We start from the raw sequence: 14,710 nt of genomic DNA on the forward strand, positions 1-14,710 counted from the left end.
CAAAATCAGCACTGCTGGTCTGTTGCCAAATCATTCCATTTTACTTCCGCTTATCTCTCTATAAAGGATCACTACTTTGATCTATTCTACCCGCCAGGAGCATCACTGTTGCCTGCCGAGCAGTTGGTTGAGCATGCAAAATGCAAACCCAGTTTATGATTAAGAATAGCAATTTATCCTTAAGTCCTATCAAAATGTGGTCTTCAGCAAAGTTGTAGCTGAAAGGATTTCACATGAGCAGAGATTGTTCACTTTTTCATAAAATATTATGTCGAAGAGATAGAGGCCTGAACACAAAAGGTTTGCGATTTCCATAGTAATCTCCATATAAACTTCAAATGGCTTGTGCACAGTCAAATTTCTTCCGAATCATTTCAAACTTTGGGAGGATGCTATTTACCATAATATAAATCGTTTAAGCATAGGGGAGCAAACATTTCAAAATTTGCATCACTCTAATGCTTCACCCCCTTATCAATAGGTGTTCACGGTTGGATACGAACTCACAGCTTCTAATCTACAAGACAGTCAATGTCGTACGGATTTCCCGCCTGGTATGACTGCGCTGCTGTTCATAAAAAAAGCTTCAAGTGAAACAAAATAGGATATGGGTGATCGGAGCAATATGGGCCACCTAAGGAAAACATCCTGGAATGCAAAGAAAAGCAACAAAAACTATCGTGTTATTACAAGTGATTTGTACTAAAACATGTTTTCTTCCATGTTATGTCGATAATTTATGTTAAAATCAACATGTTTTTTTTACAAACGTTTTTGAGAAACCATGTTTTTTTGCGTGTTCACCAACCATATGGGGCATTATGAGCCACCTCATTCAACCGTATGATTTTTATTTAAAACAGTATAGAAAAGAGCTAATGATAAGCAGTACAATATTGTAAGGGAAATTTTATTAGCTTTGCTTGATATTAATACTTTCTAGCGGCTTATTTTTGATAGAAACCTTAAATATAATAGACAGACTAGTATTAAATTGCGATTAAATTGCGATATTTAGTTCAACCTATTTTCTAGCAAAATGTTCCACTTGTAACGGTGCACTAAGATGAAGATGCAGTAAAAAAGTAATCTAGTATCTTTAGGCTATTCATTTTAATGCTTAAAATACCTTTTGTTTTGCTTAAATCTAGGTGGCTCACTTTGCCACGCCCCATCACTTTTCAAACAATATTTCGTTTTTCAATAATTTTGATTATGAACAAATTTAATTTCGCTCACGAATTGTTCAGCATTATCAGGAGTTTCAATGGAATGGTAAATGGAATTTACCAGAATAATAAATATAATTGTCTTATAGCCTTAATTGAAAACTACCAATGATGGCACCACTGCGCTCAACAACTGGGTTTTCTGCTGCGAAGTGACATCCGAGATGACAGGTTATATGACAGATTATGAAAAAGAAAGGGAATTGGAAGTGATCTTGAAAGCGTGCTAGATTATATTTTCATTATTTGAGTGAATTCGCTACTTTATTGATCTAAATAACTATTATCAACGATTTGTAAGTAATATAATCAACCGCATTTACTTTTGTAACACTAACGGAATGAATTCTTAGGTTCTAAGCGAAATAGAGCGCAAATTTATTGTTCGGAATTGGAAGAGGAAAAAGAAAACCATTTATGTGAGTGGTAAAAATATATTGAAATCGATCCACTAACTAACAAATTGTTCTAATAAAATGCTTTACTTTTAGTTTTGAGCTACACTGTAAAAGGTTGCTGCAAAAAAGGAGTTTTGCTTTCACTCGTCCGAACAAACTCAAAAATAAATGATGAGTGATAACGAGGAAGATAATTCTAACCTCAATGCCACCGGCTATGACTGTGGACTATGTGATAAGCCGAATCATGCAGACCAGCAGATGGTTTACTGCGATGTCTGTAAGCGCTGGTTCCACTTCTCGTGCGTGGACGTTACAGACGAGGTCAAGGATATTTCGTGGACCTGTGAGGCATGCAGAAATACTACAAAGAGCGACACAGGATACGAGAAAAGTGAACAGTGGATAGCTAACGAAATGGAGCAACAAAAGGCCGATGAAGCCCATAAACATAGTCTGGAGCTGATGAGGCAAATCAAGCTACGAAATTTTCAACGGGAGTTAGAGCGCCAAGAACAGACGCGTATTGCGGAACTAGAGCTAGAACGAGAGATGCTAAAGATGAAGAGGATGGCCGAAGAAAGGTTTCAGAAAAGGAAAGAGGAATTGTCCGTGGAACACGATGGATCGAGAGCTATTTCCATTAGAGGTACAGGAAGCAGAAAGGCGCACGAAAATGCTAGAGATGACAGGACGTTGGAGGATCAAACGCAAAATCCAGTGAATCAAACACAGCTATTACATAACGCTGATCACCGAGGCGCTTATCCGAAAAATTCTACCCCTGTTGGCATTGAATCGCAATGCAACCAACCATCGGGCAATCCATCCAGATTGAATCTATCTTCACTTAGATGTCCACCGGCGCTTGGTAGAACCGCAACTCAATTCCAGTTGCACAACAGTCATGATGCTTCAAGTGATGACTGTGAATTTAGCAACGACGATGAATATGGGGAACAACATGCAGAACCACGATTGTCGAAGGCTCAACTCGCAGCTCGGAAAGGACCGTTCCAGAAGTTACCGATATTTACTGGCAAGCCAGAAGAGTGGCCATTGTTTTACAGCAGTTGGTGTAATAGCAACAAAGCCTGTAACTGGTCGAATTTGGAGAATCTTGGCAGATTGCAGGAAAGTATAAAAGGAGTCGCATTAGAAGCAGTAAGAAGCAGATTGCTGCTTCCACAAACCGTGCCAGCTGTTATTGATACATTGAAGAGTCTATACGGCAGACCGGAGCTCCTTCTTCAGGCATTGGTGACAAAGGCTAGAAAGGCGGATCCTCCACGAATCGATCGACTTCAAACGTTCATCAAATTTGGCGTCGTTGTACAGCAACTAAGCGATCATCTGATTGCTGCGGGCCTCCGGGATCATTTGGTCAACCCCATGTTGATTCAAGAGCTAGTGGAAAAATTACCGTCCACCACTAAGCTCGAGTGGGTACGTTACAAACGCCAGCAGGCTAACGTGACGTTAACTACCTTTGCGGATTTTCTGTCAGAAATAGTAGCCGATGCTAGTGAAGTGACGCTTTTCGGAGAGATGCAAATAGAACAGAGCCATCGAATCGGAAAGGATAAGCGAGAAGCGAAGCGAAAGGAGAAACACCCGGAAGGGTTCCTGCACACCCACATCAGTGAAGCAGATCATCACCAATCAAGCGGATCAACGACAGAGGACCAGATGAGCAAAAAGCTAGAGAAGCGAGAAGAAAGCCGCAAACCGTGCCGTATTTGCAATCGAAAAGATCATCGAGTAAGATATTGCGAAGAATTCAGCAAACTTTCATGGGAACAGCGAATGGAAGAAGTAAACCGGTGGAAATTGTGCAGTATTTGTCTCAACGAACATGGACAGGTGCGATGTCGTTTCAAAACCAAATGTAATGTTGGATCGTGTGAAGAGCGTCACCACCCATTGCTCCACCCTCCAAACAAATATCGCCCGGTTGTGCCGGTAACAGCTGATTGTAACGCTCACGATTTGCAGATGCAGAAACCTATTCTGTTTCGAATGGTACCGGTTAGGCTGACAAACGGCGAACGATCAGTGGATGTACTCGCCTTTCTTGATGAAGGTGCCTCCTACTCATTCGTGGAGAAATCAGTAGCGGAGATCATTAAGCTAGATGGAGTATCCCAGCCAATTCTTGTAAAATGGACAGCAGGAATTACACGAGTGGAACGTGACTCCAAAGTAGTTCAACTAACGATTTCAGGACAAGAGTCGAGCGAGCATTTCGTTCTGAAAAACGTACACACCGTTGATCGACTGGAGCTGCCTAAGCAGTCTTTAGATTATTCTACTGTTGCAGCTGAATATCGCCACTTGGAAGGTCTTCCAGTGTTGGATTATCACAACGGCACGCCCAAAATATTAATTGGACTGAAACATCTACATGTCTATGCACCATTGGAGACACGAATCGGCAATGTTGGTGAGCCAATTTCTGTCCGCACACACCTTGGTTGGACGGTTTATGGTCCACAAGAAAGCGCTGAATCGTCAGCATGTTTTGGAGGACATCACGATATTAGAAGTCCAGCAGATAACGAGCTGCACGAATTACTTCGAAGTCACTACGTGCTAGAGGATTCAGGGATATCCGTTTCAATGTTGCCAGAATCAGCAGAAGATCGTCGTGCAAAAGAACTGCTGGAGAAGACAACTGTTCGCGTTGGAAACCGGTATGAAACTGGTTTGCTGTGGAAGCAGGACCATCCGCAACTTCCGGATAGTTATCCTATGGCGATTAAGCGGATGAAGAATCTTGAAAAAAGGCTTTCCAAGAATCCCGAACTGCAGCAAAACGTTTCCAAGCAAATTGAAGATTATTTAGAAAAAGGGTATGCACATAAACTGACTTCACAGGATTTGGAGGATGCCGAGCCCGGAAAGGTATGGTACCTTCCATTGAACGTGGTGCTTAATCCAAAGAAACCTTCTAAAATACGCCTGGTTTGGGACGCGGCAGCAGCTGTACACGGATCGTCGTTGAATACAGCATTACTTAAAGGCCCGGACCTGTTGACCAATCTTCCTGTCGTGCTGTACCATTTCCGTGAGCGGCCAATTGCCTTTGGAGGTGATATTATGGAAATGTATCACCAGATTCGAATAAGAAGAAGCGACAAGCAATCCCAACGGTTTCTGTATCGCAACGATACATCCGGTCCGCCTCAAATTTACGTAATGGACGTGGCGACATTTGGATCGACATCGTCGCCATGCTCGGCGCAGTACGTCAAAAATAAGAATGCACGAGAATACGCTAATCAGTTCCCGGATGCAGTCGATGCGATTATCCACAAACATTATGTCGACGATTATTTAGATAGCACCGACGATGTTGACCAAGCAGTTAAACGAGCACTGGAAGTGAGACTGATTCATTCAAAAGCAGGATTTCACATCCGCGGCTGGGTCTCGAACTCTTCAGTATTCCTCGATAAATTAGGTGAACCCAGATCGGAGCAGCTCGTACACTTCAGTTCCAAAGCCACATCAACGGAAAGAGTGCTCGGAGTCGCTTGGAATCCGCGGGAAGACGTGTTCCAGTTTTCAACCAGATTACGAAGCGAACTTGAACCGTTTATCTCCGGTAACTTGCGGCCTACAAAACGTCAAGTCTCCAGTTGCGTCATGAGTTTTTTTGACCCGCATGGCTACCTATCACCGCTAACAATCCATGGACGGCTTATAATTCAGGATTTGTGGCGTTCCGGATGCGCGTGGGATGATATGATCGACGATGAGTCCGCTTACAAATGGAAGCGATGGACCGCAGCAATGCCAACGATCGAGGCTTTGAAAATCCCTCGCTGCTATTTTTCTTCCATATGTTCTCTTGATCACGAAACGCTACAACTGCACATTTTCACAGATGCAAGTGAAAACGCCTATGGTTGTGTTGCTTATCTCCGTGCGGTGGTTGACGGCCTTCCCAGGACTGCGTTAGTAGCCTCTAAAGCAAAGGTTGCTCCATTGCAACATCTTTCTATCCCTAGGCTAGAATTGTTGGCAGCGGTTCTTGGCGCCAGATTTTCGCAGTCTATAAAAGTAGGCCACTCGATTCCGATTGGAAAAACTGTGCTTTGGACCGACTCTCGAACTGTGCTCGGTTGGATTCAATCGGATCACAGAAAATATAAACAGTTTGTGGCTTTTCGTATAGGCGAGATACTCACCCACACGAATATCGACGATTGGCGCTGGATTCCTAGTAAAATGAATGCCGCTGATGTACTGACGAAATGGAAGTCTTATGCACCCTTGGACCCAAAAGGTGAATATGTAACTGGTCCAGAATTTTTGTATCGCCGGGAGGAAAATTGGCCGTCCTATGAAATGGTGGAACCGAACCCGAAGGAAGAGCTTCGCGCCGTTCATCTGTTTCACGAAATTGTTCTGCCACAAGTGGTTATCGATACTGCTCGCTTTTCGTCTTGGAAAACTTTGATTAGATCGGTTATCTGCGTTTTTCGTTTTATTGCAAACTGCCGTAAAAAGAAGTTGGGTGAAAGGATTACAGCTGTACCAGCCACAAAAAAACTACTGAGGATCGTCAAACGTCCACTGGCAGGTGTTGTGACGCCCTACACACAGCCAGAATACTCTCGTGCTGAAAATGTTCTGTGGAAAGCGGCCCAGCAAGAAGTGTTTGGAGATGAGTTAAAAACACTGGTCAAAAATCGTGACCTTCCAGCCGAAAGGAGACATCACTTAGAACGTTGCAGTCCTCTGTTCAAACTATCGCCGCTATTAGACGAAAACAATATTATAAGGATGGAAGGACGGTCCGCTCATGCAGAGTTTATTCCATTCGAAATGAGATTCCCAATCGTGCTACCAAAACACCACGATATAACGAAAAAGTTGCTGTTGTACTACCACCAAAAGTTTGGACACGCTAATCGTGAAACAGTGGTGAATGAGGTTCGCCAACGCTTTCATATTCCAAATTTACGTGCGGCGGTTCTACAAATCTCCAAAGATTGTGCTTGGTGCAAAATTCGTAAATGTCACCCCACGACCCCTAGGATGGCGCCACTACCTAATCAACGACTTTGTCCAAGAATGCGTCCGTTTAGCTTCGTCGGCATCGATTACTTCGGCCCGGTCATCGTAACCGTCGGAAGGCGTACTGAAAAGCGGTGGGTAGCACTAATGACTTGCTTGACCACCAGGGCTATCCACATGGAGGTGGCACATAGTCTCACAAGCCAAGCGTGCATCATGGCTATTCGCAGGTTCATGTGCCGTAGAGGAGTACCCCTGGAGTTTTTCTCAGATAACGGGACTAACTTTCAGGCCGTTAGTAAGGAGTTTGGAATGGTTGGACGACAGATTGACATCGAGTGTGCGGACGCCTTCACTGATGCGCGTACCCAATGGAATGTTAACCCACCATCAGCCCCCCACATGGGTGGGAGCTGGGAACGTTTGGTAAGATCAGCAAAAGTGGTAAGGAAGGCTTTCGAGGATGGCGGACGACTGACCGACGAAATTTTGTTGACTGTGCTAGCCGAAACCGAGGAAATAATAAACTCTCGGCCATTAACTTATGTACCCCAAGAGTCTGCCGAGGTAGAGGCATTAACCCCTAACCACTTCCTTCGGGGATTTCCTTCAGATGAACGGAAGTTCCAACATTATGTAACGGATACTGCAGCAGCTCTAAGGGACGAATACATAAGATCGCAACAACTGGCAGACGTGATATGGGAGAGATGGGTTAAAGAATATATACCCACTATTAATCAGCGCAGTAAGTGGTTTGGAGAGAGCAAACCGATTGAGGTAGGAGACTTGGTTTACATCACCGACGGAGATAACCGGAGAACATGGGTTCGTGGTAGAGTCGAGCGATTAATTCCTGGAAAAGACGGTCGTGTACGTCAGGCTCTAGTTAGGACTAATAGGAAAATTCTTCGCAGGGCTGTGACCAAGCTAGCGGTGATGGAACTCGAAGGTAAATCTGGCCAAACACTCGAGGCTGGACCAGAGTTACAGGCGGGGGAATTGATGGCACCACTGCGCTCAACAACTGGGTTTTCTGCTGCGAAGTGACATCCGAGATGACAGGTTATATGACAGATTATGAAAAAGAAAGGGAATTGGAAGTGATCTTGAAAGCGTGCTAGATTATATTTTCATTATTTGAGTGAATTCGCTACTTTATTGATCTAAATAACTATTATCAACGATTTGTAAGTAATATAATCAACCGCATTTACTTTTGTAACACTAACGGAATGAATTCTTAGGTTCTAAGCGAAATAGAGCGCAAATTTATTGTTCGGAATTGGAAGAGGAAAAAGAAAACCATTTATGTGAGTGGTAAAAATATATTGAAATCGATCCACTAACTAACAAATTGTTCTAATAAAATGCTTTACTTTTAGTTTTGAGCTACACTGTAAAAGATTGCTGCAAAAAAGGAGTTTTGCTTTCACTCGTCCGAACAACCAACATTATAAGCTTTTCTCTACAAAGGATAAATTTGTACATTTTTGTGAATATTTCTAATTTTGAAACGAATTTTCTTACGGTTTTCATTGTGGTGGCTATTTGAAGCATCCTCTAGCGGATCATAATGATACTAGATATTAAAGCACTGTTTGTGAGGTCAAATCAGGGGTGGCTCATATTGCCCCGTATGTTCATATTGCCCCCATTTGCCCTACTAAAAATGATCGTGAACCTAGACCCACAGTATCCAACAGATGGCGTTCACGAAATTGCAAAAAATAAAAAAAAAAATCGACTACTGGTGCAACATCAGCAAACCCTTTGCTCGAGCAATTGTGCCTGTAGCTCCTGTGATATTAGAATAGTAGTATTGTACCTTTCCTCTATTTATACCCTTTCTATTTGCTATGATGAAGGTTTTTCTTACGTTTTTCTTCCATGAATCCATTTCAACCGTTGAGTACCAGTAATTATTTGTTTTTATTTTAGCTGTTGAAAGGATTTCCATAGCTCAGCTTAAGATACCTAGACACATGCCACGTGACGTTAAATTTGAATTACAGTTAGCTCTCCCTAACTAGATATTCCGTATATCGATATCGAGTTAGAGAACCATAGTAAAAGTTGGTTTTCATGGCTAACTCGATGGTCCCTTGGATTGCAGTTGCACTGGTTTTGTGTTCTGTAACTCGATACCTCCCTAACTCGATGGTCCCTTCAATATCGAGTAAGGGAGAGTTGACTGTAATAAATAAAGTGAAAAAAAAAATGAAATGAAAAATTCAATAATGTATCAAAACTTTGAAGGCACAAATCTCGCTATTTCTATGCTTTGCTAGCAGCAGAAAGCAGAAAGCTTAAAATGACAAATACGCGACGCAAAGGCTGCCCCCTTTGGCTGGTGCAAACCTGGTCAACTGCACGCACCAGTACTGGCCATAACCGTTGCCTCTAAACTATCAGATTAGCATGATTTGAATTTTGCTAAAAAAGGATTCATAAATCTATCTCATTTCAGGCTGGGATCTATCCTCGGTGGACGACATCGAATGCATTGGTATTACCCATGGGATCATTGGAACCATTGCCCTGCAAGGCGTCCTCGAGCCACACTTAATCATCATCAAAGAGGCTGTTCCTGTGGGAGTATTGTATGCCCCAAATTTGGTGTATAAAATTAAAAGTATTTGTATTCTGGGAGCAGAAGAACCGGACACTATTCTGCTTCCTTGTTCCAAGCACAATACGTCGACTACCATTAAAACAATCAGCAGCAGTATTTCAAGTGGACAATCGACGCAAGCGGGATCCGGGCAAAATGCGTCCACGGCATCGCCGCGAAATCGGTTATTCGAAAGCTCCGCCCTTGTTAATAAAACCTGGGGAGCGGTTAAGAGTGCCGGGAGTACCATAAAGAATACAACGGAAAAGGCTGCTGCTATAGCATCAAGTCAGGTGAAATCTACTGTCGGAATGGTCGTCAAGGATCCGGTTCGCATAGAAAAACGCGTTATGGATGAGTTGCATCGAATTTTTGATGAAAGCGATAGTTTCTACTACAGTTTAGACTGTGATATTACCAATAATTTGCAACGAAGAGGCGAATCTCATGATGATCGGTTCTACTGGAACTTGAACATGTTGAAGGATATTATCAAACTGAATGATGATAACTGGGTGCTGCCAATCATACAAGGATTCGTTCAGGTCGAACAGTGTGTAATTGGGAACGAGTGCTTCACCCTAGCATTGGTCTCCCGGAGATCGCGCTACCGAGCTGGTACTCGGTATAAGCGACGAGGCGTAGACGAGGACGGATATTGCGCAAATTATGTTGAAACTGAGCAAGTGCTCTCCCTTCGGCAACACCAAATATCGTTTACTCAAGTAAGAGGCTCCGTACCGATTTATTGGAGCCAACCAGGTTACAAGTACAGGCCTCCACCCAGACTAGATCGAGGTAAATGTTATTTCACATAGTGTATTGGAGAAATTCTTGTTAAAACCGGACCGCCATCCATCGCCACATTTTGTGTTTTTTTATGTTCGCTAGAATATGTCAAAACTAGAGGAAAAGCTTTAATAACTTAAATTGGTGGACCTCTCGTCAGCCAGCAAGTTTGAAAAGTTAGATAAAATGTCCATTTCTTTTATAAGTTACAGGTATTTCTGCACGTAATATGTCTTGATACCTATTTCCCTTGAAAACATAGGAAACTAAACCCTCTCTTTCCCATGGTAGCTGTAAAGCTCTATTGATTTTCGGCGAACTTGAGACAAACTAAAATAGATCTAGGTTGGGCAAGATTTTCACAGAATCCTATTCATCAACAAATTTGAGGCATTATCCTGGGAGGGTTCACACACAAACTTTAAATAATTTCCTACAGAATTCTGAGCAGGACAAACTTTTTCAGATTCTAGAACAGGATTTTGAAATGAGTCTTGGTGGGGTTGTGACGGAATCCTTAGGATATTTTTTTTAAAGAATCCTGCAGCAAATTCTCGCAATTTGCGGGATTTCATTCTAAGAAAACATTGGGCAGGATTTCCAAATAATACTATTTTCTGACAAAATTCTATGAAAAATTATGACAGAATTCTAAGAACGTTTTTTATCAAATCAAGGACAACATACTCACAGGATTTTCGGCAGAATTTATAAAAGAATCCAAAATTAAAATTCTTACAAATTTCTTAGTAAAATTCTCACAACATTTTCGGCAAGATCTATTTTCCATCTCCCAAAAAAAAAAAAAAAAATCCAACGTCCTTCAGTTCAAGTTTTGTTTTTTTTTCAGTATTCTAGCGAACATTGCTCATTGGATAATTCATTTCGATAACTGATCATTTTGATTCAAATTTTAGACGAAACCGAAACTCATTTGGCATTTGAAAAACATTTCGAGAAAGAGTTGAACATCTATCAGTCAGTCTGCATCATCAACTTGGTGGAGCAAAGCGGAAAAGAGAAAGTAATTGGAGATGCATATGCCAACCATGTTGTGCGGCTCAACTCGGATAAGCTCACTTACGTTACATTCGATTTTCACGAGTATTGGTAAGTTTCCGGGATGTCTATTGCGCACTAAGAAACATTCCACAGAACATTTTATTTTCAGTCGAGGAATGCGCTTTGAGAATGTTTCTTCGTTGATTGAGGCGCTGGCTCCCGAGGCCGGTTCGATGGGATTCCATTGGAGGGACAGCAATGGCTCGATTTGCAACCAGAAGAGCGTCTTTCGGGTGAACTGTATGGATTGTCTGGATCGCACCAACGTGGTACAAACGGCCCTTGGGAAGGCCGTGCTAGAATCTCAGTTGGTTAAGCTCGGTTTGGCGCCCCCATATTCTCAGCTTCCCGAACAGCTAAAAGTACCATTTATGATTCTTTGGGCCAATAACGGGGACGTTATCAGTAGACAGTATGCTGGAACCAACGCGCTGAAGGCAAGTTATTTATTTATGTTGAAATACCTATTCCAATTAATAATTGTGCAATCTTATCAAATCCAGGGTGACTACACTCGCACTGGCGAACGTAAAATTAGTGGCATAATGAAAGATGGAATGAACTCGGCAAATCGGTAAGCTATTTGGAGTCAATGACAGTAACTGATAAGAGGATTAACTTAGCATAAACTAATCTGCAAAGTAACTTAAATCAGAATAAGTAAGCTCTTCTCGCAGAACGCTACAATCAACTAAACATTCCAACGTTTTTATATGATTAACAAGTACTAATGTTGCCCCGAAAAGTTTGGAATTAGTACAACAGCAACAGTAAATACCATAGAGATTACTCTTAATTCTTTCTACAGGAATTCTCACAAAAAAATCATAACGGTTAATTCACGTAACTCCTGCAGGAGTTGATTTTTCAATTATCCTTTAAGATTTCCTCAAGCGTCTAGGAATTCTTTCAAAAATACTACATCGGTTTCATCCCCTCCCCTTGGTTATGCGACCTTGCCGCGATAGGAGGGCATAATCCATTAGCCCATATGATGGAAACCAAAGGCGTAACCTGTAGTGGTGGCATCACATTTTGGCACTTTTTGCTTAAAGCCGCGTCATAATTCATATGGCATAGACGCAATAATATCTCGGATGTGATCCAACGGACATTCTGCGTCATTGATAGAATTGATGCCCATTTCAAATAATTAATCTATTCGAAGTGGACATTAATACTATTGGTGACGTTCAGTTTGCCTTTTGTTAGTTAGATACATCGTTATCATATACGACGTAGGGAATACATAGGAACTCTTAGGAAAATGACTAGTAGATTCACTGAGTAGAAATGAGTGGCGACAATCTTATTTTAATATGGTTTTTACATTGCCATAATAAGAAATACCTCTTCTGTAACAGCGGTATAAATAATCTAATTCCAGCTTCATATTCGCAAAATTTACAAGTAGAAAGTAGGCATTGCGAAGCATTGCATTTGCCATCGAAAAGTGAATCATGTAGGAGACTGTAATAGAAACCTAAGGTAACTTTACTCTTCAATATTCACTATAAAATGACTATGGAAAGTAAGACGCTGAGATCGATCATTAGGGTACACTTGCTAGTTTCGAAAAATTGTTGAACAGACAAGGAAAGCGACTTTTTTCTTTGAGGATATATGAACGTAATGACCAATAAACACTTTTAACAACAAAAAATAAAATTAACTAGGACTACTACTAAACAGCCTAATTTTGTTAAAACTTGACGACAATTGACATTTAAGACTCTAATCTTACGTAAAAGACAGGAGTAATCAGAATAGCACTTGAATGACAAATTATTCAAAACCATTTTGACTAGACAGTATTAGTAATGACACTACTACACAACTATTTCAAATAAATTCTGATGGAGCTGCTGATTTTCACAATGCTTCCTTTTCTCAGAAGCAAGGGAATATGGGCACTTTTCAAAAACTACCACGTCACAATACTAATAAAAAAACAGTGTTCATGTGGGCGCCATTGCCTAGTCCGTCTGAGTATTGGTCCTGGTAGAGGGGAAACTTGGCAAAAGCCAGACCGAGGGTTCAGCCTTGACAAGTTAAGCTGTCAGACAGCTCCAACTGAATACCATACAAAAAAAAAAAAAAAAAAAAACTACATCGGTTTCATTGGATGTTATTTTAGGATTTTCTTAGGAAGTATCTTCAGGATTTTTTCATGGACTTTTCTAATAATCTCTGAAAATTATCCATTTCCCAGAAGCGTTCCTGGAAGAAAGCGTGAAGGATGTTTTGAAGACTTTCTTGGAAATTTCTCAAATAATTTTATACGCTATGCCGTGTACAGTAGTTTCTCCCATAATAACTATACTTCCTTCAGAACCGGACCAAAATCTTTACTTACTTAAAACCTTACTCTTTCAAATAAGAGTTCGGTTCACTAATAAATTTCAATGATAATTTCATCTCAGCCGATTTAAAGGAAACACCTTCGTCAAAATTTTATGCGGTATTTGATTAAAGGCTTGAAAATAGCGCATATTAGAAAAATATATCAGTGAAAAAACTTTCACCTACTATTAATCTTGGATACAAACGAGTTCTAGACACTGATTCACTACACAACTTTATTTCTCACTTAACGTTCCCATCATTAAACAACTATTTGGCTGTAATAACCCAAACCTAGGCATGAAAGTGTTATATTCACTATAAGGTTAAGCTTTCTAACTTTAAAGTAACGATCTCAAAGATAGACTTTTATAGACTCACTCGTCATCGTTTATTCCTTCGCTTTTTATACATGTTTGTGGTCACTCAGTGAGGATCTCGGTATCTCATATCATCGGATATATTCGTACAACTTTCGGGTTACATATGGAAATGGGGTTTTCCCATTCTGGTCGAATCAGACATAACAATTCTCCATCGCTAAGTTTAACTTTACATAATATACAATATCAAATCCTGAATGCAATTTTGTTTGCTTCAAACTATTTTTTTTTGTCTAGATAGTTTAACAAGACACTGAACTAACAGCGATATGTTCTTCACTTAAATGTGTATGTATAAATACTTTTTTTTTCAATTCCACATATTTTCATTTCAATCTGAAGTCCTTTAAGAATCATCAAATTAAGTTCAATCAATTTCATTTACTTAATTAAAACATAATTTACTTGTACACAGTCAGACCTCGCTGTATCGCAAATTTCAATTATTTCAATAACACGTCTAGTTTCTCTCACTCTCCAATTATGCTTGATGGTATATCCTTACAGGCTATTTTCGAACGCGAAACACTTCGCGTGATGATTTCACGTCGTAAACATGGCATCTTTTTCTTACGTTCTGCTGAATTGTGCCCAGTGTTTCCCAACTCAGGTATACAAGGCTTCGGTTCATCGGGGAAACCCAAAAACTCGTCCTCATCTGAACTAGAATTCTCTCTGCGCCGCTTATTGTTCGGTAGGGCCACATTGAGTCTTGTGCACCCCTCTCGTTTCTTCGTTATCCTTAGCTGGTTCCGGTGAGCGTTCATCATGTGTCTGCCAACTGAAATAAGAAAAACATTTCGTGAGATTCTTTTCACAAAATTAGCTTTAATTCATTTTTCGATCTCTTTTCTGTTAGGATTCTTG

General features: G+C 40.9%; 1 protein-coding gene and 2 long non-coding RNA genes across 3 annotated transcripts in view; all 3 read left to right on the forward strand.

The window, feature by feature from the left end:
- Positions 1–14,710, forward strand: part of LOC5579202 (phosphatidylinositide phosphatase SAC2) — a 50,187-nt gene that overhangs the window by 3,154 nt on the left and 32,323 nt on the right. Inside the window, 4 exon segments of the mRNA XM_021849449.1 lie at positions 9,123–10,064; positions 10,973–11,165; positions 11,227–11,554; positions 11,621–11,691. Coding sequence (XP_021705141.1) covers positions 9,123–10,064; positions 10,973–11,165; positions 11,227–11,554; positions 11,621–11,691 — 1,534 coding nt within the window.
- Positions 1,343–1,786, forward strand: LOC110677833. The gene is made up of 2 exons (XR_002501226.1): positions 1,343–1,655; positions 1,721–1,786. It is a non-coding gene; the product is annotated as an uncharacterized LOC110677833 (long non-coding RNA).
- Positions 7,651–8,036, forward strand: LOC110677836. The gene is made up of 2 exons (XR_002501227.1): positions 7,651–7,842; positions 7,900–8,036. It is a non-coding gene; the product is annotated as an uncharacterized LOC110677836 (long non-coding RNA).

The sequence above is a fragment of the Aedes aegypti genome, chromosome 1, assembly GCF_002204515.2.
Source record: "Aedes aegypti strain LVP_AGWG chromosome 1, AaegL5.0 Primary Assembly, whole genome shotgun sequence".
Lineage (NCBI taxonomy): Eukaryota > Metazoa > Arthropoda > Insecta > Diptera > Culicidae > Aedes > Aedes aegypti.